The sequence below is a fragment of the Melozone crissalis genome, unplaced genomic scaffold (genome assembly GCF_028551555.1).
Source record: "Melozone crissalis strain CALT ecotype California unplaced genomic scaffold, PUWL_Pcris_2 ptg000061l_1, whole genome shotgun sequence".
Classification (NCBI taxonomy): Eukaryota; Metazoa; Chordata; class Aves; order Passeriformes; family Passerellidae; genus Melozone; species Melozone crissalis.
Genome location: NW_026535839.1, coordinates 1,968,005 through 1,994,713, shown reverse-complemented (window position 1 = coordinate 1,994,713; position 26,709 = coordinate 1,968,005). Strand labels below are relative to the sequence as shown.

Genomic DNA, 26,709 nt, shown 5'->3' with positions numbered 1-26,709 from the left:
CCACTTGGAGCAATTCCAGCAGGCTGAGCCCGAGCTGTGAAAACGCAGGAGGGCCCTGTGAAAGGAGGATTTTGTAACCTCTCAAACATCCCCAAACTGCTGGAATGGTTCTTGCAGGCCTGGTGTTTTAGTGAGCACTGCCAGGACAAACAAACACGGCCACCCAAGCCTGTGGCTCCATCAGCACCACAGAACAACACCCAGCACGGATTTTGGGTTTCCACAGCACCTCTGAGCCCACATTCAAACCCTGGTGTGATTTTTATTTCCCTAAACTCCCTTGGGATCATCTGGATAACCTGGGTGCTCAGGAATTCTATCACATGCTGAAGTATCAAACACAGGCTGAGTTTTTCACAGTGTAACTTCATAAAATAAAGATTTTACTTTTTAAAATAGATTTCCAGTGCCACTCTAGAAAAGCAGCAGCACTTTTTAACAATTCAAGGTAGAGAAGGCTGAAAGCAGAGCCTGGGAAACTGAGGAAGCTGCATCCCAAAAGCAGGAATCCCTTCTCACTGTGGTTAAAGCCCCTCTGCCTGGTCTGAATTCACCTGTAGAGCCAATTTCCACATTTCTGCCTCTAGAGGGGCACAGCCACCTGCCAAATTCCCCATCCTTGTGGAGCTGGGAATGCTTGAAGAGGAGCCAAATCCTTGAGCTGCAGAATATTAAAAACCTCTTTGACTCTGTTCTGCACACAACAGCCAAGTGCTTCCTTAGAAATTAAAGGTTTTTTTTATTTGGAGGTTTTTTTTCATGCTGACACTGAGTTGCCTTAAACTTTGCTGTTTGATCAGCAAAATGACCCCAATATAAAATTCTAACTCAGGGATATATGGTGTTACCCAGCCCAGTGTACAGCAGCATCTTCTGGAAGTCTTTTGGATAGAAATTCTCTTTTTTTTTAAGGATAATTTGTGTTTGCAAAAACACACAGAGGAAATCATTCAAAAGATCAATGGTTTAGGCTTTCTGTTTGTACAGGCATCTGTGCCCTGAGATTTATCAGAGAACAAAACAAAAGGAAATAAAATGATCTAATTACATCAACTCATTACATGTTTTACCACCAATGAATTTCAGAGCAAACCAACGTTTATCAAGGCTGTGTTGGACCCAAACCCTTTTATGGTTCTTTGCCATTTACAGACCCAAGCCTGGAGTTCCCACACCTCAGTTTTGTTTTACAACGTTCATTTCGCTCCTCATCTATTTGCTAAATGTCACAGGACTAAATTCCAGACATAGAAACAAATTTGCTGCTAAAACCAAGCCAAAATCCAAACCTCAACTGCCTTTTAATGTAGCTAAAATTTCTTTAAAATCCACTTCTTTTAAAAGAATTCATCAGCTTTAGAAGAGCTCCTCAAAGAGTTAATTTTAAATAACATGGGGAGCTTGCTGAGGAATTCCTTCATCATTTATCTGGCTGCCCAGCTGAACTAACATGGGTCAAAGCTGATGCTATAAACACTGGATTCCTTAATCATCATCAGATAAGCAATATTAAAACAAATCCTCTCAAACAGCAGCTAACTTGGAGGTCTGCAGCTAAAAAAATAAATAAATAGGAAGAGACACAGCAGAGGAAAGCTCTTGCCAATAAAACACCACAGGCCCATCCCAGACTGAGAAATGGTTTTTACCAAATAGTTAATGTAAGAACAGGTTATTAATGTAAGAACAGATTATTAACCTCACCAGCAATCCCAGTCTTCCATTCATCCTGGTGGAAATGTCCCCTGTACCAATCCTCAAACATCCCAACATTGCTGCTCTAACTGAAAATCACAAGAAATCAAACATACCAACTAGAGAACGTGTCTTAAAATTGATGTTCTAACTGGAAATCACAGGAATTAAAATATCCCAAGTAGAGAAGATGTCCTAAAATTGATGTTCTAACTGAAAGTCACAAAAAAAATCAAATATCCCAACTAGAGAACACATCCTAACATTGCTGTTCTAACTGAAAATCACAGGAAATCAAATATCCCAACTAGAGAGCACATCCTAGCATTGCTATTGTAACTGAAAATCACAAGAAATCAAATACCCCAACTAGAGAACACATCTTAAAATTGATGTTCTAACTGAAAATCACAAATATCCCAACTAGAGAGCATGTCCTAAAATTGATGTTCTCACTGAAAATCACAAATACTCCAACTAGAGAACACATCCTAGCATTGCTGTTCTAACTGAAAATCACAGGAAATCAAATGTCCCAACTAGAGAAGACTACCTGACATTGCTGTTCTAACTGAAAATCACAAAAAATCAAATATCCCAACCAGAGAGCACATCATTGCTGTTCTAACTGAAAATCATAGGAAATCAAATATCCCAACTGGGCTTTTCTAACTGAAAATCAAATTTCTGATCCTTCCTGCAGGATACAGCAGCTTGGACCACATTTAGCAGGAAGGGGCACTAAAAGACCATAAAGTTTTCATGAGAGAGTGGAAAACAAGAGAGAAATAAATATTTTTTAGGTTTTCCTGTCCCTTAGGCAGCAGGGTCCGGGTCCTTCCAGCACAGGGATGCTCAGAGCTGCAGGGAACAACAACCCCACATCCCAAGTGAACCTCATTTCCCTTCCCTTCCCCAAACCAGAGAGGTTCAGATGCCAAAGCCTCAAGGATTGGAGTTTTCACTGCTGGACCATCCCAAGAAACCTCTGGAAGGGGCAGGTTCTGGGAGGAAGGCAGCAGGAAGGAAGGAAGGGTGGCAGACAATGCAAAAAAACAACAGCAGATGGGATTATTTTAATATTTCAGAGCTAACAGGGGCTTGGAGAGTGAGGGATTCTGGAAGGATCCAAGGCAGAGCTTCTTGTTGGTTGTTATCCAGGTAGGAGACAGCTTGAGAATTTCAGAGGGAAAAATAAGCAGATGTGATCATCAAGCAGAAGGGAACGGGAACATTTTGAAATTAATTGCTTTGCCAGCTACAAAACCTTTGTTTTATGAAGATTATGAGGATATTGCACTGGATTTGGAAGGGAAAACACTAAAAAAGACTGGTTAAAACGCTGCTTCCATCCCTAACCTGTTCAGAGTTTGGATTCACTTATCCTCCTGCAGGAGCAACAATTTAAGAGCCCTCAATGACAGGAAGGGCAAATTTTGCAGGAGTTATTAAATCAAGCAAATATGGTCACACTCACCTGAAAACATGAAAAGTTTTAATGCATTTGAAATGGCATCTCCTTAAACTGCACACCATTCTCTTCAGGAAAAGCAGGAAAATTCTTGTTTTCTATTCATAAAGTTCTTTCTGCTTTAGGTTTTAGAGTAATTTTGAGGAGCATTGCTCAGAAACACCCAAAACTTAAGAACTGAGCAGATTTCCATTTTATTTTCCCCCTTCTCTCAGCCAGATTTGCTGCAGGAAGAGAAATTAAGACAACACAACCCAGAATGTAGCAGTGCAGTGAGACTCAGCTAATTTAAGGAGACTGTCTGTGTATAACACATTTGCCCAAGGAACAGCTGGTTCAGTTGTTTTTGTGACTGAAAATCTCCATTCCAAAGCCAAGCTGAGCCTGGATTGCTGAATAAATTGGGGAAAGCAGAGCTCTCACCTGTGGAGTATTGATTTGGACCCAATATAAATCACTGATGCCTGAAATTCAGAAGGAAAACAAAGAAGTCTCTGGGTCTTACAGCAGAGCAGTGATGAGGCAGAAAAGCTGAATTATCTCTTCACCGTTATTAGCTGCTGATTCCAGGTCTGAGGTGGGAAATACAAGATTTTATAAGGAAAATAATCCCAGTGCTGACATCAGGAGCAGGTGGGAGAGGTGGAGCAGGGCTGGGACAGCAGCACACACACAGTGCTGTGCTCCCCTCACCTGCAGGCAGCCCAAACTGGGAGGAATTCACACCACAAAGCTCCTCCTGATTTAATCCCAACAGAAACTGCTCAGCTCATCCCTGGAAGTGTCCAAGGCTGCTGGTACCACAGTGGCTTTCCCCTTTTCCAGAGGGAAATTTGTGGGGATGCTTGTGCAAGTCAGTGCCTTGCACGGTGAAGAGAACAATAAAGAATTAATGGTGTGGGGGAAACACTTCATAATAAACTATCCACATAAACCCCCTCCTGTGCTGATTCCACACTCAATTTCCGTGGGTTCTGCAGATTTGAACTGGCAGAAAGCTGCTGGACAAAGTTTGGATCCTGAGGCAGGGCACAACTGCCCTGCTCCCATCTCCATCCTGCCTCTGCAGCTCCTGCCGGAATGGGTTTGCACATAATGAGTGTTAAGCATTTAATAATTCTCATTTCAAATCCACTGAAAAGCAGCTCTTCCATTATGGGAACATTATTGGTCTGGCTCCATTCCATACTGGAGAAGAACTCCCAGAGGCAGCAGGAGATCCCAGGGCTCCAGGAGCTGCTTGGAGAGCAGGAGCAGCTCATTCCCACACAGGAATTGAAATTGGAAAGAGGAGGAAATAAGGAGACTCCCTTCCCAACCTTGAGGGTCCTACCCAGCTGCTTTTCCTGCAGTCAGAAAATGGTTGGGGTTAGAAGGGATCTCTGGAGATCACCCAGCCCATCCCTTCCCAGGCAGGGTCACCTGGAGCAGGTGACACAGGGACACATCCAGGTGGGTCTGGGATGTCCCCAGAGAGGGAATTCCACAACCCCCCTGGGCAGCTGCTCCAGGGCTCTGCCACTCTCCATAGAATGAAGATTTCCTCATGCTATAATACCAAAATAATCCTTTTAAAGAGCAATTCCCAGTTGGAGAATGCAACCAAAGATCCCTCAGGTGTATCCAAGCCTTCCTGGCCCAAACTAAGCACAGGGCAGCTTGTCCTGAGAAATTGTGGCTGCCCCATCCCTGGAAGTGTCCAGGGCCAGGCTGGAATAAGCCAGGACAGTGAAGGTGTCCCTGCTGTGGCAGGGGGTGGCACTGGATGAGCTTTAAGGTCCCCACAAACCCAAATTTTGGGCAAAGCCTGTTGCATGTGTGCCATGTGCATCACTTGCCTTGCTGATCCTCTCACAGCACAGCACCAGCATCACTTCACTCATTAGCACTAATTAACCAAGCTGAAGGTGAAAGATAATTAACAAAATCTTCCGAAGCAGAGGAATTTCTGCCCTAGCTAAATGAGGCACTTTTGTTGAGGTTTTAGCCCCAGCTGTGCCTCCCTCACTGTGCTCAGTGTGCTGGAGAGGGGAGAGCAGAGGGACAGGGATGGAAAGGGTGCTCAGGGAACCAAATCCCCCAAAATTCCTCTTGGAAATCCACACTAATGCCAGCAGCAGCAGTGTAATCCTGCAGAGGAGCTGGGATCTGTCACCCCACCTCACTCACCTGATGGAGACCAGGGAAGAAGGGACCTACACCAGAAAGCTCCACATTTCCCAGCAGTGCAACTTCCACAAACAACCTCATCCTTCCCTAAAACAGCTCTACCAGAGCTCACATTCCTCCAGGCTGTGCACTTCACTGGCTTTGATAAATAAAGTAATTATGCACTAATGCTCAGTACTTGTCATGTTAACAACACCATATGTACTGCTACTTCCATATCCCTGTAAAACTTGGATCTAACATTGCATGGAAGGAACAGCTTCCAAGAGATATTCCATCAGGGTTCAAAGATGACAAGTAATTTTACTAATGAAGTATTCATCTACTACTCTGCTTTGCATGTCATGAAAATAAATGCCTGTCTAGACAGGCTTCTTAGATAAAAATTTAAAAATAAAATGGTTGGTAGAAGAGCTTCTCTGTGTACCCTCTTCATTTACATTTGCTGTTCTGCATTATCCAGCTTCTTCAAGGGGCTGGAGGGTTTTGGAGGAGAAGAATAAAGCAGAATACCCTCACCACCTGTGGCTGCACAACTGCCCTGGCAGTGTTTGAAGTCCCCAGGTCACCTGTTCAGGGTGAGGCTGAACGCAGATTTACAGAAGTTGTCACTGCCTTGGTTACCATTGATTTTTTCAGTCTGCTGTTCCTGTAAATCCAGAGTGAACAGCTGGCACTCAGCATCCCAAATCCCAGAACTGGAATAGCTAAATGGAAACCAAACGGCAGGTTCACATTATACACGCCACAGAAATTTCTTTTTTCTTGCCAACCACTGACACTGACAGATTGTGTCCCTGGAAGTCTACAAAGGGCCACAACCAGGAATTCCTTGGGCACTCCAGGGATGGGCACTCCAACCCTCCCTGGGCAGTGCCAGTGCCTGAGCCCCCTTTCCATGGGGAAATTCCTGCTGTGCCCACCCTGAGCCTGCCCTGAGCCCCCTTTCCATGGGGAAATTCCTGCTGTGCCCACCCTGAGCCTGCCCTGGCCCAGCCTGAGCTGTTCCCTCTCCTCCTGTCCCTGTTCCCTGGAGCAGAACCCAAACTCCCCCAGCTCCAACCTCATTGCAGGGAATTGCAGAGAGGAGGAGGCCCAAACTGACCAGGACTTGTTGGGATGTTCAATCAGCAACTGCTGAGCACAGCACTGGAGCTGCTCCACCTCCTGTGCACTCCAGGCAGGGAGTTCAGCCTCTAAACAATCCCCTGCTCAAAATGAGATTTCAGAGAGTTTAATCTGAGCTCCAAATGGATCTGGAGGGAAATTCAGGCTGACAGAGCACTTGTTAAAGCTCCAGGTAAAGCAGCAGCAGTGACAACCCCTCAGATGGAACACCCAACAAATGCTGGCTCTGATGGAGCATGGAGTGGTGTCCCAGAGGTGGAAAACTCGTCAAACTGAACATCTCCCCCACCTGTGTGCAACAGGGAGAGAAGGCAAATGATGCCTTCAGTTTGAGCTTTCATATTTCCAGACTCAGTACTGTGTTAGTTTATAACTCTGCACTCCATATAAAGTGTCAGCAGTTCTGCTCCCAGCTCAGTCCCACAGAACAATCCTTGTCCAGCCCCACAACCAAGGACACCGCTGCAGCTTCAGCCCCAAAATGCAAACAACAGGGAATGGAGGGAGCAACCTGGGAGGGTGGGACTGCATCACCTGGAGCTGGGATTGGACACTGAAGCCCAGCATGGAAATGGACCCAAACTTATCAAAGTGTGAGAACTCGTGGCCAGGATCCATCTGGGGTGGAGCCACAGCTGGGCTCTGGCATTGCCCAAGGTCTGTCCTGTGAAAGACTTTTCATAAATCACTACTTTATTCTTTAACTCTGCTCCAGGCAGCCTCTGAAGGCATTTCTGAAAAGTGCTGCACAGTCATCCTGCCCACAGCAGAAAGACAAACTGAAACCAAAGGCAGGAAACAGAGAGGCAAGAGCTGCAGGGGAAGAGACTCCAGAAGAGCCCAAGAATTCTGTTGACAAAGCTCCTCAAAAAACTTTTCAAAACACGAGAGCAGAAGTTAAAGATATTTAAGAAAAACAACTGTAGGATGGAGCCATGAGGTGAACCCTTTAATAAGGGTGTCACAATAATCCTTTACTCGTCTAACACTGCCCAGCCTCTGAAGGCAGCACGAGCCCAGAATGACCCAGACAAAGACCAAGGTTTGCTCTGCACCTCTGTTCCTCCTGCTCCCACCTCCCTGCAGGCCCTGCTGCCCTCCCAGGCCCTGCTGCCCTCCCAGGCCCGGCTGCACTCGCAGGCCCTGCTGCCCTTGCAGCCCCTGCTGCCCCTCCAGGCCCTGCTGCCCCTCCAGGCCCTGCTGCCCTCCCAGGCCCGGCTGCCCTCCCAGGCCCTGCTGCCCTCGCAGGCCCTGCTGCCCTCCCAGGCCCTGCTGCCCCTCCAGGCCCTGCTGCCCTCGCAGGCCCGGCTGCCCTCCCAGCCCCTGCTGCCCCTCCAGGCCCTGCTGCCCTCGCAGGCCCTGCTGCCCTTGCAGGCCCTGCTGCCCTCGCAGGCCCGGCTGCCCTCCCAGGCCCTGCTGCCCTCCCAGGCCCGGCTGCCCTCCCAGGCCCTGCTGCCCTCCCAGGCCCTGCTGCCCTCGCAGGCCCGGCTGCCCTCCCAGCCCCTGCTGCCCTCGCAGCCCCTGCTGCCCTCGCAGGCCCTGCTGCCCTCCCAGCCCCTGCTGCCCTCGCAGGCCCGGCTGCTCTCCCAGGCCCTGCTGCCCTCCCAGCCCCGGCTGCCCTCGCAGGCCCGGCTGCCCTCGCAGGCCCTGCTGCCCTCGCAGGCCCGGCTGCCCTCCCAGGCCCTGCTGCCCTCGCAGGCCCTGCTGCCCTCCCAGCCCCTGCTGCCCTCGCAGGCCCTGCTGCTCTCCCAGGCCCTGCTGCCCTCCCAGCCCCGGCTGCCCTCGCAGGCCCTGCTGCCCTCGCAGGCCCTGCTGCTCTCCCAGGCCCTGCTGCCCTCGCAGGCCCGGCTGCCCTCGCAGGCCCTGCTGCCCTCCCAGGCCCGGCTGCCCTCGCAGGCCCTGCTGCCCTCCCAGCCCCTGTTGCCCTCCCAGCCCCTGCTGCCCTCCCACGCCCTGCCCTGAGCCTGGCACTCCCTCATTGCCACGCTCAGTCTCCAAGGATCAGCAGCAAAAATGTGCAAGGCTCCAGGGAGGTCACGCAGCCTGACAGGATCCCACAGCAGTGCCCACAGCCGAAAATAAAACCCCAGCACAAGGCTGGCTCAGGCTGTGGGGGTGGAGGGGATTAAAGGAGGTTATAGAAGATCTGAGCGTTCTTTATTTGCTCCTCACCTTCACGGTGCTGCTCTTTCAGAGCAGAGGCTCTTCTTTAAAATAAAATCAAACAAATAAAAAATTAAAATAAAATAAAATAAATTTAAATAAAATTTTAAAAATAAAATAAAAAATTAAAAAATAAATTCAATTAAAATGAATAAAAATTAAAAGAAAGTAAAAATAAAATTAAAATAAAATAAAAATTAAAAATAACGTAACATAAAATAACACATAAAATAAAATAAAAATAAATAAAATAAAATAAAAATAAAATAAAATTACATTAAAATAAAATAAATTTAAACAAAAATTAAAAAATATAAATATAAATATAAATATAAATATAAATATAAATATAAATATAATAAAAGTAAAATAAAGATAAAATAAATAAAAGTAACATTAAAAATAACATAACAAAATAATATAAAATAAAATTCAAAAGAAAATAAAAATAAATTGAAATAAAATAAATAAAAATAAAAAATTTTTAAAAAATTAAATAAAATAAATAAAAATAACACAAAATAACAAATAAAATAAAATTAGTGTCCCTTATTTAAAATAAAAAACAAGAGAAAATGATTGATTAAGCACAAAGGTGGAGGAGTGAATGTTGGTGCTGCCTCATGCTCTGGATGTGCCCCGAGCAGAGGCTGCACAGATGGTGAGAGCCCAAAAAGGTTAAAAATCCAAGGCCTTGCTGTACCTGTGACCTTCTATAAAAACCTTCCTTGATCACTCAGGAATTATTAAAAGCACCTCAGAGGTTTCTTTGTTCCTGTGCAGCTTCAAGGAATCAAAACACAGGTGGGAACTCAGAGTTCATTTTGCTGCAGGTTTTCTTTGCAAAAGAGCTACAAACCAAGCATTGCTTGCTCTGGGCTGGGCTCAGCAAAAAAAAATGAAAGTTTTTTTTCTCAGTGATGACTTTCTCAATGTTAACTGTCTGCAAAAAGCAGCTCCCAGCTCTAGGTGCATAAAATCCTTTGAAATTCAGATTTTTCCAGAGGTCAAGCTGTCTGTAACACACTCTGAGTGACTCTGAGTTATCAGCCTGAGTATTTATTGAAGGAGGTTGTGGATATTTAAAAATACTGAAAAACCTCAAGAGTGCTGCCCATGTTCTCTTTGACACCTCAGGCAGGATTTCCTCACCATTACCTGTCCCTAAAAGGTTCAAGGGAGAAACTTTCTGGGGTTCACACATTTCTGCCTTGGTTTTGGAGAAAAGTCAAATAATAATAGAAAAGATAGTAATCATAATAATAATAATAATAATAATAATAATAATAATAATAATAATAACAATAACAACAATAGTAGTAGTAGTAGTAATATTTAGATTCCTGAAGCCAAAGCAGCAGAAGATGCCAAAAGTTTTGGCCACAATCAAGTGGAGCTGATGGAGGAGCAGTGGGACGAGCCAGAAGCAGGTGGGACACTCAAGCAATTGATATTTTGGTTTGGTTTTTTGTGTTTTGTTTTTTTTTTTTCCTTAAAGGAATTAGTTGCAATTTTCTGGTCACACATTAACGGTTAAAAAAACCCCTAAAACATAATTTCTGAAAAGTGCTGCTCAGTCATCCTCCCCACACCAGCAAGACAAACTGAAACCAAAGGCAGGAAATAGAGAGGGGCAAGAGCTGCAGGGGAAGAGACTCAGAAGAGCCCAAGAATTCTGTTGGCAAAGCTGCTCAAAAAACCTTTCAAAACACAAGAGCAGAAGTTCAATATATTTAAGGAAATTTAAGGATATTTAAGGAAAACAACTGTAGGATGGAGCCCTAAGTGGGGTTTTTATTTGAAGGGTTTTGAGAGTTTCTAACCTGCACTTAGATATATAAATAAATATTCCAGCCAGCCACAATTGCTTTACATCCTGAGGGTTTGATTCACTTTCCTTCCACTTGAAGAAAACATTGGGAATTCAGCACCCCTCAGAAAGGATGTTGTGATCTATTTTAGAAATATTAATCACTGCAGAAATGATGGAAAGCAGCATCTTCATTGGAGGAGGCTGTGAGGAAAGTGATTCATTTTCAAGGTCAGGAGGAATTTGGAGACACAACAACAAAGCACATCCTTCACCAGAACCAAGGCCATTCCCAAGGGGAAAATGCCATTTTTCCAGGTGTGATGGACACAGAAAATGCCAAAAATCACCAAAATAAGGGGCAGCAGAGGAGGAGGAGCTGCCACTGTGCCCTGAGCAGGCTGAGGGAGGCTGGAGCAGGGAAATCCCGAATCCAGCACTCAGCCTGGAGCTGAGGATCCCTCCTTGGGATGGAAAATCAACTCCTGTGCCTGGGCATGGAAAGAGGCAAAGACTGGGGGATTGCTCCTCAAAGGAGGCACTTTGTGAGCAGCCAGAGCTGCTCCAGGAAATGGGTTTGGGGATGAGATGGGAAATGGATTTTGGGGATGAGATGGGAAACGGGTTTGGGCATAAGCTGGGAAATGGGTTTGGGGATGAGCTGGGCTCCCTTGCTCTGGGAAATGGGTTTTGGGTGAGCTGCAGTCTGGATTTTGAGATGAGCTGGGCTCCCACACTCCAAAAAATGGGGTTTGGGGATGTGCTGAGCTCCCCAACTCTAAAAAATGGATTTTGGGATGAGCTAGGATCCTCTACTCTGGAAAATGGATTTTGGGATGACCTGGGAATTGGATTTTTGGGGATGAGGTGGGCTCCCACACTCAAAAAAAATGGGGTTTGGGGATGAGCTGCGCTCCTTAGCTCTGGGAATTGGATTTTGGGATGAGCTGGATTCCCACACTCCAAAAAATGGGGTTTAGAGATGAGCTGGGCTCCCTCGCTCTGGGAAATGGATTTTGGGATAAGCTGGGCTCCCACACCCCAAAAAAATGGGATTTGAGGATGAGCTGGGCTCCCCAACTCTGGGAATTGGATTTTGGGATGAGTTGGGAATTGGATTTTGGGGTGATCTGCCTCACCCCTGGCCCTGCCCTGTGCTGCTGACAGGGCTGGAACCCCCAAAATTGGGATGCAGCTCCCAGCCCTTCCCAGAGGATGCCTGGGGGTGCTGGGAGGCAGAAGAGATTCAAGATTTATGAAATTCCCAAAGCATTCACTCCCCATTTCAGCCTCCCAGCCTACAGAGGGGACCTGACGTCAAGAACCCTTAAAAATAGACGTGGATGTGTAGAAGAAAAAGCAAAATAAAAGCTCTCTCCCAATGCACACACAGCCTCAGTGCCAGCAGCAGCTTGTCTGCTTCCTCACAAGACAGCAGCAATTTTGGGTTTTAATCCCTTGCCTTTTGGGTTTTTTTTTAAACCGAAGTAAAAACAAACCAGAAAAAGCTTCCCTGGAACTAATAACTGCTGTCTCCTGAGCAGAGTTTAGTCAAAAAAACCCCCAAAGCAACAAACCAGGAGGCTTGGCTGTAAATTTTATGATGTTCACTACAGATTTTAGAGTTTGCTTAACTTTCATGGGCTGCATTTTCCTCTCAGTGCTACTGCTGATCATACTGGCAGACAGGCTTTGATAGTCAGACCTCCCAAAGCTTTCATAACTCTGCTGGAATCTAAAATTAGACAGCCACAGTCACCAAAATATCATTTTAAAGGGGCATTAGAGAAACCTGAGCGAGTATTTGGTACCCTCACAGAAAAAACACATTGTCCAGCAATGTTTGACATGTTTAGAGAGAATATAATCCATCAAAAATATGACTGTGAATGATAATTAAAAAGCCTCTTCAGACAAGCAAGCAATTCCTGCAGCTTTGATTCCCAGCAATGGACACAGAAATTTTCAAGGACAAGAGGAAGAAAAACCACAAGGAGCTGGTGGTTTTAAGGGCAGCAGTTCACAGGGGATTCAATTTAAATGCTAAAGGTTCCACAGCAAAATTCACTGCACAGATTGACTCCATCACAAATTCATCAGTACAGGGGTAACTCCAATATTGCCACCACACAAAAAGCTCTGCACAAGGACAGAGTTCCACTTCTGAGCTCTTTAATTTACAGGAACCATCCATGGGATGGGCAGTGTTAAAAGCCTCCTACACTTCAGAGCATTTTGTGGCAGATATTTCTGAATTTCTGCGCAAATTTCAATCCTAATGCTTGGCTGGCTGGGCTGTGAGCACACACACTGACAGCTCAGCTTGCCATCACCATAAAATAAAATAAATGGACTCAATAAATGGAGATTTTCATCAACATCAATAAAAAAGGGAGTTTTCAACATAGCAAAGGGCAATTTTTTATATTGACTACAGGTGATAAATGTTAAAAACACCCACAACCCAAAGCTGCTGGTGGAGTGGCTTTAAGGGAAAAATTTATTTCATTGTATTTTTTCTGGTAATTTTTTTATTGTATTTTTTGGTAAATTTTATGTATTTATATTATTTATGTATTTATATTATATTATTTCATATATTTATATTATTATTTATTAATAAGTAGATAATAATAAAATATTAATATTATTATATTAATATTTATATTATTGGATTATATTATAGTATAGTATAGTGTATTATAGTATAGTATATTATAGTATAGTATGTTATAGTATGATATATTATAGTATATTATAGTATAGTATATTATAGTATAGTATATTATAGTATAGTATAGTATAGTATATTATAGTATAGTATATTAGTAAACTTTATGTGTTCATATTATTTATAAAATGCAGGTTACCTATTAAAAGTAACCTGCATTTCATTACAACTTCCCCCTGTATAAATTGAGTGAGTTTTTCTGCCATCTCCATTTTTCTGCCATCTCCAATTTATATTTTAGCAACTAAGCAAAACAATGCAAAGGCTGCAAAGTTGCAATTTCTGAGATATTTAACCCCAATATCCTGGGAACTCTGCTGCAACTCATGAAGTGTCCAGCCTGGGATTTAAAAACTCCACTTAACCCCAGCCAGATTGCAATTAATATTAATGACTTGCAGGCCAAGTTCAGCTCAACATTAAGATTATTTTAAAACACTACACACTCCAAGATTTCCTGTTTGATAGCTGAGAAGTATGGAAAACTCTTCTGCATGAAACTGAAATGGACTCATTAATAAAATATGGAGGATGTGCTACTTTAAGACAGGAGGAGGAGAAAAAAGAAGTAGAAATTGGTGATAACGTTATTTCTATTTTTAAACCCATCCCACAGAGTCACCCAAGATAGATGAGAAGTGCTAAGCCCATCCCACAAGCTTATTTATTTATTTAATACTTCTTACACGCTATTTTTAACAGCAGAAGCCAGGAAAGGCATCCATTAGAAAAATTACACTGAGAGAGTCTTCCTCACAGCAGAGGAGTGACACATCTGCCTGAAAACAGCCTCACAAGAGGTTTTTTATTTTTATTTCCCCTCCCTTTCCTGTAGGATCAGAATCCTGTAGGATCAGAATCCTGTAGGATTCTGGCATAAAAAAGCAATTTTATTTTTGCAGCATCGGCTCAGGCCGAGTCTCTGGGTGTAAAATCTGGATTTTCAGTCCTTCCTCACTGCCCAGCCTCCTCCTCTCCCTCCTTTTTTGTTGTACACAGATAATAAATGAAACCCCACAGCCCCTGGTATTGCAGCATTTTACAAGAAAAAAATAGTGAGAAATCTTTCTTTTTTTTTTTTTTCATAGATTTAAATTAATTTATCCAACAAATGTTGGGTTTTCTTGGGGAAATATTTAGATTTATACCAGGAATACAGAGGGGCATCTCCAGGGATGGGGATCCAACCCTCCCTGGGCAGTTCCAGTTTCCCTTTCCATGGGGAAATTCCTGCTGTGCCCACCCTGAGCCTGCCCTGGCCCAGCCTGAGGCTTAATTTCATCAAAACTTTTTTATAAAAGACAGAGCCTGGGCAGGTAAAGAGATTCAGAGGAAAAAAACCAAAAACAACAACAACAACAACAACAAAACCATACAAACAAAACAAAAGAAAAAGCAGCAAGCAAAAAAGCAAAAAAACCAAACCAAAACAAAAACCACAACAAAAAACCCCAAAACAAAACAAAAAAACCCAACAAACAAAAAAACCCAACCAAAAAACCCAAAACAAGAGAAAAAAAACCCAAATAAAACACCCAAAAAATCCCCAAAAACTCAAAAAACAACTACAACAACAAAAACCCCAAAAAAAAAAAAAAAAAACCACAACAAAAAACCCCACAAAAACCAAACCCAAACCTGAAAAAAAAACCCAAAAAAAACACCAAAACCCAAAAAGGGGCTAAAAGATGAATTTCAGCAGTGCCAGTGGTGCCCTGCAGAGCCCAGCAGCTCCATGGGGAATGTGGGGATGTGAGGGAACCTCCACAGGATCCTGCTGCAGACATCACAGCTGGATTTCTTCACAGTTATTTCCCCCATTCCCCAATTTTGCCCAAAATAATGAGAGGATTTGATCCATAATCTCCTCAGCCATGGCACTGCCAATGGAATATTTGGATTTCTAGAAGCAGCAGCTTTCTCTGGACAGGGGAGGTCACACTTTGCCAACAGCTGATGCCCGAACGTGTCAGAAAGCTGAACAAAAATAAATAATGCAATTCTGTGGGCAGAAAAATCCCCAGTAAGCTCCACATCCTGGGTAAAAATTCTGAATATTCTCTGTGTTTGGAATTCAGCCTCAAGCCAGGCCTGCCTTGGGCAGCAGAGCCCCTGGTACAGCTTTGATTTCTGAGTTATTTCTCAGATACTCTGAATATTCTGCATGTGGGCCTTAAAAAGCAGATTAGCAGTGGGCAGGACTCAAAGCAAAGTGCTGGAAAAACAGATTTAAAAGCTCACATCCATTTGTTTTCCAAATCTGGGAGCCTTGTACTGCCCATGAGCCATCCCCTGTTTTCCTGAGCCACACCAGGCGCTGCCCTGTGCCCCCAAAGCCACACTGAGCCCTCCAGGCAGGATTAAACTGCTTCAACTTCGGCTTTCTCCAGCTCCTCCCTCCCAGTCACCAGCTGCTGTGCCACTCTAACACGAGGCAGCATGGCCCCGTGTGCCAAGCACCTTTTTTGCAGGGTTTGATGCCATAAATTGAGTGTTTTCCCCTCAAGTGCTGCTCATCTGTGCTGAATGCACAACCCAGCGCTGCCAAAACAGCTCATTCATGGGGGCTCATCAAATTCATTACAGAAATAATATCCCCCTGGCTGCTCCTGCCTCCAAATCTTCATTTGTTGAGATAATTATGTTTTTACCAGGCTTTTGTATGGTCAAACAGACTCAGAGCCTCACAGAGAGGAACTCTCCCACATTAAAGACAATTTTTGACAGCTGCAGGCTGATGTGAGGGACACACCACAGTGAGAGGTAACCTGGATTTTATTCCACCTTCCCCATGTATAAATTGAGTTTTCCTGGCACCTACAATTGTTATTTTAGCAACTAAAAACAATGCAGCAGCTCCCTTAGGTCTGCAAAAATGCAATTTCTGCGTTATTATTTCCATTTATCCGAATGGTGACTTGATCAGTAACTTCTTGCCTGCCCCTCTCACTGTATTTCTGTTAGGAATATAGGGAAGTGATTTCCTTCAGAATTGTGGAGTAAGGGAAATATTACTTGGAAAAAAAAATCCCACCCAGCAAGATTCAGAACAACAAAACAAAGTGGAAAGTACCCAAAATAAGAGCTTGCAGTTTATCTCACACAGGATCTAACAGCAGATTGCCAGCCCCAAATTTTGGGGAAATTTTTTCAGGCTCTTCAGAAAAGAAAGTTTAAAAAAACCCCAACAGTTCAAGTGCCAAAGAAACTCATAAAATCAGGGGGGAAAAATAATCTACTTCCTTACAAAGAGAAGCTGGGGAAAAAGTTATGAAAATGGTGCCTTGGAGCATCCAGGTGTTCCAAGAGATTACAGAAAGTCCCAAGTGCTGCCTGGAAAGATCAGACTCAAGCTGAGTATTCCCATGGACCACGTCACCCGTTCCACTGCAGGAACTACCAAAAAAAGCAGATTTTCTTGGTCCTTCTACACATTAACACCATTTTGCTTGGAAACTCTGAACAGGAGCATACTCACAATAAAACCCAGATATTTTAAGCCATTCCACCACTAATTTTTGGGGTAAAACCACCAGGATTTTAACCAGTCACCCTTTGGAGAGGCCACATCCTGTGAGCTGCACCTACCATGGGGTAGTGTTATGTTTGCACCATCAATGATTGCTTGTGCCAGTTCGTGGTCGTTGCTCTCAAAGGCGTGGGCAGCAGCCTTGAGGGCATCCCAAATCTCCTTCCTGCCCTCAAAGGCCGGGGCTGTGTCCCAAAATTCATCCCTCTTACTGCGCAGCTGCCCGTCCGTCATGGGGTAATCGCTCTTCCATTTGGGCTTCTCCTTCTTCAGGGGCTGGTTACGACCAAGAGCCACTGTGGGGGACAAAGGAAAAGGGAAATCATCAAAATAACACCACAAAAGTCACTTTGGTTGTTTTGTTTAGGGTTTTAACTTTACTATTTTTCACATTCTGTGCTGCTTTAGTGTGTGGGTCTGGGTTCACATCAGGGGATGCTGAGCTCTGTGCACAGAGCAGGGAGACAAAACAATTCCTGCTCCAGCTGGGCACCAAGGACAAATGACCCAAATCTCAGCCCAGGAGCACAAACACCGTGGGCTGGAGAGAGAAAAACAAGCAGGGTGGGACTGCCTGGGCTAAAGCTGGAATGGGACAATGAACTGCAAGGTGCAAATGGAGCAGAACTGATCCCAGGGACAGACCCCGTGCCCGGCCGTGCATTTTGGGGCCATTTTGGTTCATCTTGGGTGCAGCCCTGGCTGGGCTCTGGTGCTGCCCAAGGTGCATCCATGGAGGAGATCCTTTGAATAAATCCCTGCTTTATTCTGTAGCTCTGTCTGGTCTCTGTTCCAGCTCAGCCTTCCCAAGGCATCCCCAGAGCTGAATTTTCAAGCCTGGTCCTTTTTGTTCATCCCCTCCCAGGTGATGCAGTGAGAGGGGTGTTATTCATATACTGCTCACGGTTCAGATCTTCATCTCTTGAGATATTCATGTTTTTACCGGTCTTGTATGGTCAAAACCAGACTCAGAGTCTCCTCAATTTCCCCAAGAGGTCAAAGCACTGTGGAGCTCAGGAGAAGGGAGGTGATATGGATGTGGGCCATGCAATTGTTATTTGCTACTTTTAATTAGGAGCTGACTTTGTTTCTGGGCAAATGCATCCTCCTGCTTGCTGATTTCCCCTGGAAATCCAGGAATCCATCAAGGTTTAAAGAGCCTTTTCCTCCTTCTCAATAAACACAACCCCATTTGTTTCCCTTGAACTACAGCTATTTTTGTGTGATAGCCACTTTGAGGTTATCACACAGGTATAAATTTGACAGATTAAAACTCCCTGCTCTCATCCCCATCAGTGCCTGCTGCTGCAGCAGGAGATTCCAAGTTCACAGAGGTTTTAAGGAGACCAAAAGCCCTGACAGGAGGTTAAGCCTTTATCCAATCTGACCCCATAAAAGCAAAGAATGATCAGCTTCCTTTGCTGGTTCAGGCTGACAGACACGTCCATAAACCTGAAGTGTAAATCATGGAAAAGAGGAGTTTGAAAAGGATTCCTGCTGGTGAGCTGACAGTGCCAGCTATGCAGAGGAATGAGCTTTCTGTGGATTAAAAACATGGGAGAATGGGTTGGTTTGGAAGGAACCCCAAAGATGATTTAATTCCACCCCCTGCCATGGCAGGAACACCTCCCAGTACCCCAGGGTGCTCCAACCCTGCCCAAACTGCCCTTGGACACTGCCAGGGATGGGGCCACAGCCAAGAATTTCTTCCCAATATCCACCTAAACCTATTCCCTGTCAGTCTGAAGCCATTCCCAGTGTCCTGTCCCTCCATCCCTGGGAATCCTCTCTCTCCATCTTTTCCTTTGTCTGCATCTGCAGCTCCTTCACACAATTGTGTCACCCCAAAGCCTCTCCTCTGCAACTGAGCAATCCCAGCTCTCCCAGCAGAGCTGCTCCATCCCTCCCACCCTGCTGGCCTCCTACATTTGCACAGAAACAAAGTCAGCTCCTAATTAAAAGTAGCAAATGACAATTGCATGGCCCACATCCACCGACTCCAGCTGCTCCTCGTGTCCCACGCACAACACAACAATAATAAACTCTTAAATCCTTTCAAGTGACCACAAGCATTTACTGCTTTTTGTTTCCAGGGGATTGCTTCCATGGGACTGCTTCCATTTGCTTTTCAAAGCAGTGCTGACCATTTAGCAGACTGCAGAGCTGCAAGCCCCGGTGTTTACAAAACACCGAGTTTCCTGGCAGAGCCCAGCCTTTCCCAGTCCAAGGCTCAGCTGAGCAAGCCTGCAAGACGATGCTGGGGCAGCCTCAAGCAATGGGGCTGTGCATTAAACCCTGTACACGCTAAAATTCTAAAAACATGTGGGAAAACACTCCAACGAGGAATTGTTTCCTTATTAAGGATTAGCAGCCAGAGCATGACATTTTCAGCCAGACAGAACAGGACACGCTGCAAGAAATTTGGGTCAGTGGATATCTTTTTTTTTTTCCATTCCACTTTAGCTCACATCTGTTTGCATCCACTCAATGGATGCTGATTTGTCCCACAGGGCCCTCTCCTTGTCCCCAACCATCAATTATGGAAGCAGGTTAAAGGCACTTCCCTCAGACCCACTGCAAATCCAGCAGCCCACTCCTCTCCCTGCTCCCCACCCTGCCCCAGACTGCACCCAGATTTATTAAAAATTGATTTATCCTCACTCCAGCCGAGGCTCAGATCCTCACAGCCTCCAATAACTCCTCCCTGGAGATCCCATCCTTCCCACACAGACAGCAGTGATCATAAACCCAGGGATAAATTCCTTTTTTTTCTGAGTTGGAAGGAAGGGTGGTGGAAGAAAGGGACTCTCCAAATGGCTCCAAAGCCAAATCCACTCTAACAAGCCATCCATCCCATGACTGAGCCTTTAGACACAACTTGGCTTCAGCACAAGCCAGTATTTGAAAATATCTTTGGTGTGTTTATAATTTAATAGAAGTGCTTCAAGGATCCCCAAAAAGCTTTATGCCTTCCCTGAAGAAATATTCATTATTTAGCTCTGTGGATAGATGGGGCAGAATGGATGAGAGAAACTTATGCCATGTAAAAAAATAATGTGCAAAAAGGCCCAAATATTTCCCTTTCCAGCCCATGTTTTAGTCACTAAAGCAAAACATGCGAATTTCCACAACCAAACTTTCGGACCACATCAAAGCACTTTCCCTTTTCTGTTAACAAGGCTGATAAAGAAACAAACATCAACAGTCTGAACCACTTAAAAGTATTTACAGTGTCAGTTTTCTGTTCCTCACTTTGGAAGGAAATTAGAGCTCAGAAGGAAACCCTGACTTCATTTCATACCATACCCATCAGAGGCACCAGCAGCTTGCAGCATCCAGAACAGAAAGCAGCATCCACATTAATTTTTCATCTTACATCACTTCAACACGAGTAAGAAATTATTAATACCCTGCTGGAAAGCAGGAATTGTTTTCCAAATGCCAAGAAGAAGGCAGGTTCTCTGTGAAGCAAAGCTCCAGGTCACCCTCTCAGCAGAGGCCAATGGTTGATATTTTTGGCAAGGGATTTATTTAGAATGGAATATGGAAATCAGCACTGGTCTACTTTTCAAAAAGTGAAATATCAGCAGCCACACTCCAAAATGAGCTAGGCTGTTGTTCCAACAGCTCAGGTGTGCAGGTGGGGCTGTGCATCCCAAAGAGGGTAAGAAATGCACTGAATTTAGGGTGGAAAAGTCCTCCCAGCCCATTGAGTCCCCACCTTGTCCCCAGCCCAGAGCTCCAAGTGCCACCTCCAGGAATTCTCTGGGCACCTCCAGGGATGGGGATCCAAACCTCCCTTCATGTCTGCTTGGAAATGGATCAAAGACTGGACACAAACTCTTCTAAAAGTTCTTTTCCAATCCTAATGATTCTGTTTAATGCCTCAAAGTGCCCCAAACCAGTGGCACACATGAGCTGTTCCTGTGGGATTTAGCAGCATTCTCTGTTTGCCCTAATGATTCTGTTTTCCAATCCTACTGATTCTGTTTAATGCCTCAAAGTGCCCCAAACTGTGGCACACATGAGCTGTTCCTGTGGGATTTAGCAGGATTCCCTATTTGCCCTTGCTACCCTGGATCCCCGAGGCAGCTGCTCCTGTCTGCCCCACTGAACTCCTACAAAGTCTTATTTTTCAGAAGGAAAAAATGTATTTCTCCAATCCTTGCAGACTGTTTTATCACCCGAATTGTAAATTTATTTCCCTTCCCCGCAGCTTCCCATCAAAGCAATGAATCTGGAAGGTTATCTCCACTCCTTATGCAGATAAACCCAGATATTTAAATCAGTTTCTTAACAGGATGTCAAGAAATGTCTCTGTGGCAGGTCTTTGGAGCAGCTGGTGTGTTTGTTATGTCGCTATCACTGTGGATATCACTGTGGGTATCACTGGTGCCTCTTCTGAGGGGGACCAGATGAGCAGGAGCAGCTGCTACCACAGGATTCGTGCATTAAAAGCCAATATCCAGCTACACAATCCATAATTCCTAATTTATACCACCCAAATTACAGCACTGCATCATCAAATTGGGAATATTTCAGCCCCAGAGAGTTTTGTGTCAAATCAAACACGGCCAAGCTGAGCCAGGGACAGCTCAGAGCTCTGGAGAAGGGCAGAACTTCTCTCAAATTTCTCTCTGCTTCAGGTGGGATCTGGATCTTCCTCCTCCTCACTCTCTGACCTGCCAGGTAACCCTGGATGAGGTTACCTGAAACAGCCCTGTACAGCTGAGCTCAAATCTTAATTATCTGTGCAAACACCTCTCCTGCAATCAGCCTTACACGAGTTTTCCCTCCCACCCCATCCTTCAAACATCTTGCACCTATTTCTAAAACTAAAATTAGGACCAATTTTGGCTGTTCCATCCCTGCAAGTGCTCCACAGCGAATTTCCTCCCTTCCCTTGGAAACACAAGCATATGTTGCTTGCAGCATTAGTCTTTTACAGCTTTTGTAAAAAGCAGAGGAAAACTGGTCCAGTCTGGTGGTGGAAAAGTTTCCAGCACACAGAACCCACCCAGGGCATGGAAACCCAGGAGGAGCCACCTGGATTGGATGTGTTCCACCTCAGGGGATCTCCAGGTTCATCAGCAGCTGGAGTCGCAGGAACAGGGCCTGGCTGTGCTCCCCAACCCCTGCAGATCTGGGGGAGGATGGACACACAGCCAGAAAGCACCAGGGAGGGACAGCCCAGCAGTGAACACGAGTTAAGAGCAGATACAGGCAAACATTCCAGATCAAAATGGTGAAATGTTGCAATAGGAGAATCTGGCAAGATTTATTTTATATATAAAATATATTAATCAATACATTATTCATAATATTGTTTATTTTATATTATTATTTATTTTACATTAGTTATATCATTATTATATTTTATATATAAAATGAATTTATTATTTATAATATTGTTTATTATTACATTTTATATATAAAATCAATCTGGCAAGATTTATATTATATATAAAATATAATAATAAAAGTATTATTTATATTATTATTTATTTCATATTATTATTTATTTTAAATTATTTATAGTACTATTATGATTTTTATATAAAATCAATCTGGCAATATTTATTTTATATATAAAATATAATAACCAATATATTATTTATAATATTGTTTCTTTTATAGTATTTATTTTATAGTATTTATATAATTATCATATTTTATATACAAAGGAATGTATTATTTATAATTTGTTTATTTTGCATTATTATTTATTTTATATTATTTATTATAATTAATAAATGAAAATGTAGTATTTTATTTTTTGTCCCTTTACCTTGATTAAGAAAATATCCAAGAGATGAAGCCAACTGCTTTAGTGGTGAGAGACAAAAAAGGTTTCCCCAGCCCCAGCAGGACAGGGGATATCTCCCCAGGAGAAACCTCAGCAGTGACCTGAAGGCAGCCAGGAGAAGCTGAGGAAATGTTTTACAACTTGAACCAATGATCAAAACTATTTTCTTTACCTGATTGCTTCCCTGTTGAGGCTCAGCTGCTAACAAAGTATTTTTCTATCAGGAATGAAATGCAAATAACAGTTTGCTACCCACAAAGTTTCTGTCAGGAATAGTCCCAAGGGCTCCTCTCCCCACAATCACCCAGCACTTCTCTACTTAATCAAATGAGTCCCATTTGAAACCCATTTTGCTCCAATTTCCTCATGAGGGACCTTGTAATTTGGTATCACTATCACACAGTTCATCCTAAACATTTTCTTTGTGTTGTTCTCCAGTGTAATCCTGAATTACAACGGTGCTGGAAGAGCAAGGACAAAGGAAAAGTGCAAAAACCCAGGGAAAACAGGGAGGGAGAAAGGGAAAATTCATTGCACTTAAGCAGCAGACAATTTGAATTACATTAAGCAACACAGGCTTACACAATTTAAATTACATTAAATAGCACAGGCGTACCCAACAACAGCAAAATGGAAGAATTTTATCTGTTTATTGCTGATTTTCAGCAGTTTTCTTCTTAAGGTGGTTACATTCTTCCAAGGCAAGAAGAGGATTTTGGAACAGAAGTGGCACTGCACAGTGGCAAAGACTTAGAAGTGAAATATTGGGACAATTAAGCTTCGTAACAAGGAAAGGAATTAATATTTCCAGGGAGCCTGTGTGAACTTTCCAAATAAATACAGATAGATAGAAAGATAATGCTTGAGATTAAGTCAACTTTTATGGTTTTTCAGGAGAGTAAAATGAACACTACTTCCCTGGTAGAAATTCAGGTTATATCTTGAAATAGGTGTGTACTAAAACACCGGGCTGCAGACTCAAAGCAATATTACAAAAGTGTAGGCACAGGTATTAATTCTGAGCCAAAGGCATTAATTCTGAGCCAAGTAACAAACTGTGAAGCTTTTCAGGGCAGCAAACCCAGCAGAGACACATCAGCACACAGAAATAAACCCTCCAGCCAAGCCCTGAGCTATTTCCCCTTTCTCCCACCTGAAAGGAGGTGAAGAAAGGAAGAAAATAAACACAAAATAATCAGATGGAGAGGGGAAGGAGCAGCAGCACTAAAGGCAGACACCATGTGCTGCTGTTCAGTGATGGATGTGCTGCCTCTGGGGACAAGGGGGACAATCCATCACTGGTGCCACCCAGTGCCCCCAGCCTGGCACACATTGCTGGGCAGGGAATCCTTTTCCCTGCTCCTCCTCAATTCTTACTCAACACCAAAAATTACCCAGAAGAGGCTGCAGGGAGTAAAATGCAAGTTCCTCTGGTAATTCCAGGCAGCTCTGGACAGCTTATCCCTGCCTCTGTCTGCACATTAAACCTTCCCCAAATCAATCCAGAGGCTTCTCAGCGTCATAAAACATGAGAGGATGAGGGTGTATGGATGAGCTGGACAAAGAGAAAAACTGACTCTAATTAGCAGCTATTCCACTGCATTTTCCATTTTCCCCATCATTTTCAGCAGAAACTGCAGAAGAAATCAGGAGATTTCCAGGCAGCTCATCACTCATCACCCCTCAAAGGAGCCAGCAGTGTTGCAGCAAGAAATAAAAGCTTCAGCTTTGGAAATCTGAATCTTTGCTCCCTCTCTGGGCTGGGATGAGCAGAGATCCCAGCTCATCCCAGCCCAGGCAGGACCTGCTCACGTGCCCACAGCCCTGGGATGTCCTGAATAGAACTAAAACCAGGGCAGTGCACTTTGTCTGACCTGAGGGGGCATCCCCAGCCCAGAGCCAGCTGCCAAGGGGGAATTTAGACTGGATATTGGGAATAAATGTTTCCCTGGGAAGGTGTTGGGCCTCCCAGGATCCCTGGCAGTGCCCAAGGCCAGGCTGGAGCACCCTGGGACAGTGGAAGGTGTCCCTGCCCTGAACAAGATGATTTTTAAGGTCCCTTCCAACCCAAACCATCCTTTGTTTCCATGATTATTACTTCCAAAAGCTCTGTGGGCACGCCTGAGTCCTGCCTGCCCACCCAGCCTCCTGCTGGGTGCACAAACAGAGGATTCTCAATCATTTTGATTCTCAACTCTCAATCTCCATTCTCAATCATGTTGATTCTCAATTCTCAACCATGTTGATTCTCAATCTCATTCTCAATTCTCAGTCATTTTGATACTCAATTCTCAATCTCATTCTCAATTCTCAATCATGTTGATTCTCAATTCTCAACCATGTTGATTCTCAATCTCATTCTCAATTCTCAATCATGTTGATTCTCAATTCTCAATCATGTTGATTCTCTACTCTCAATCATCTTGATTCTCAATTCTCAATCATGTTGATTCTCTACTCTCAATCATCTTGATTCTCAATTCTCAATCATGTTGATTCTCAATTCTCAATCATGTTGATTCTCAATTCTCAATCTCATTCTCAATTCTCAGTCATTTTGATTAAGCTCATGGCACAGCAGCTCCTGTGGACAGAGACAAATGTCTGAGGGAGAGAACACCTTTGTGGAGTCTCCAGATCCTCAGAGGCTGGCTCAGGGCTGGGCAGGGGTGAGGAAGGCAGGCTGCCAGGCAGGGCACAGCCCAGGGGATGCCCATCTGTCTCTGGAGCCCCAAACCCAGCTTGCCTGAACTCAGGTCCAGCAGCAGGAGCTGTAAAACCCGGCTCAGAGTCAGCCCCAGCCCGGCAGGGAAGTTCAGTGAGGTGAAACAGCTCCAGGGGACAGACATTATCAACACAATTACCTGTCAGCACTGTTTACTCTGGAATTTAAACCGCTCCTATCTCTGGCAGATGAATGTTTTCAGCTGGATACAGCAGAGGATAAAGATTTCCCCATCCCCAACCCACAGCGTGCAACACCAGGAGCTTCAATCTGCACCATCTACAGTGCACAACTGGGCCACCGTTTTTAAAGCTGTGACAAGAACCATTAAGGAAGCTGTCAGCAACATGAAAAATATTCTGTGTGAGCCAGGCTGCACAGAGCACACGTTTGTTGTGACTTCAGCAGCGTGTGGCTTAAACTGCAGCTCAATTGCAGCTGAGCTTGGCACCAGGGCAGCCCCACACCCAAAACAGGAGCAGCTCAGAGCTCTGGGAATGCACTGGGAAGCTGCACAGAGCTTATCTGCAAAAAAAAAAAACCCAAAAAACCCACCCCAGAGCTTTGTGTATCTCAGCATGAGGAAGAACGCAACTCAGCAACTTCACCTTTAAAGCACTAAAAGCCTTTTGTGTCTCCTGTCCCTTCAGTTCCCAGGGAAACTTTAGACGCATCAGATAAAAGTGCAAATTCCTGCCTGGACAACCTGTGCTGGTGCCTGCTGGGACAGGGCGCTGCCCACTGCTCCAGGCTCATGGGCAGCATGGACTGAACACCAGAGAATGTCTAGTTCTGCAAAGGAACAGCTCAGGCTCACAAATTCCCTTCCTCCTTGAGACTGTTCTCCCTCTGACCTCTGCACAACAAGCATGAAGTGCTAAAAGAGTGATTTGAAGTTCACTGGGGCTGACACCACAGAACCACTGAGGTTGGAAAAGCTCTCCAAGATCATCAGGCTGTGCCCAATGCCCACCTTGTCACCAGCCCAGAGCCCTGAGTGCCACCTCCAGCCCTTCCTTGGGCACCTCCAGGGAAAAGGAGCAGCACCAAAACTCTCCAAGTGCCAAGGGCCTCCCCACACACTGACAGTGGCACAGTGACTGCCCTTTTTATACTAAAAACAATATGTACTTTATTTACAATAATTCTCCAGTACCTATCACCTATGTTAGACAGTCTGTCTCTACTCTAAACCAATCCAAAAGTGTCACCACTACAGCAGAAGATGGAGGGGAAGAAGAAAGAGGAGAAGGAGGAGAAAAAGGAGGAGAAGACGACGATGACAACATGGCCAGATTCCTCCATCTTGCCTCCTGAACCCCCATTATAAATCCCCAAAATTCTACTTTTTCACCCTGACAAATTCACTATCATTCTATTCAAGCTCTCGTGGCTTGTAACTCTTCTCCCAGCTGAGTTCTGGGTGCTTTGAGCAAGGCCAAGGCGGGGTTTGGCTCAGCAGGTTTAAACCAAAGCCTGGCT

General features: G+C 44.4%; 1 protein-coding gene across 1 annotated transcript in view; it reads right to left on the bottom strand.

Annotated features, from left to right (window-relative positions):
* The window catches only part of UBTD2 (ubiquitin domain containing 2), a 42,192-nt gene that overhangs the window by 1,172 nt on the left and 14,311 nt on the right, over positions 1-26,709 (bottom strand). The window contains exon 2 of the mRNA XM_054287953.1: positions 16,756-16,992. Within this exon, the coding sequence (XP_054143928.1) occupies positions 16,756-16,992 (237 nt within the window). The remainder of the gene's footprint in view (positions 1-16,755; positions 16,993-26,709) is intronic.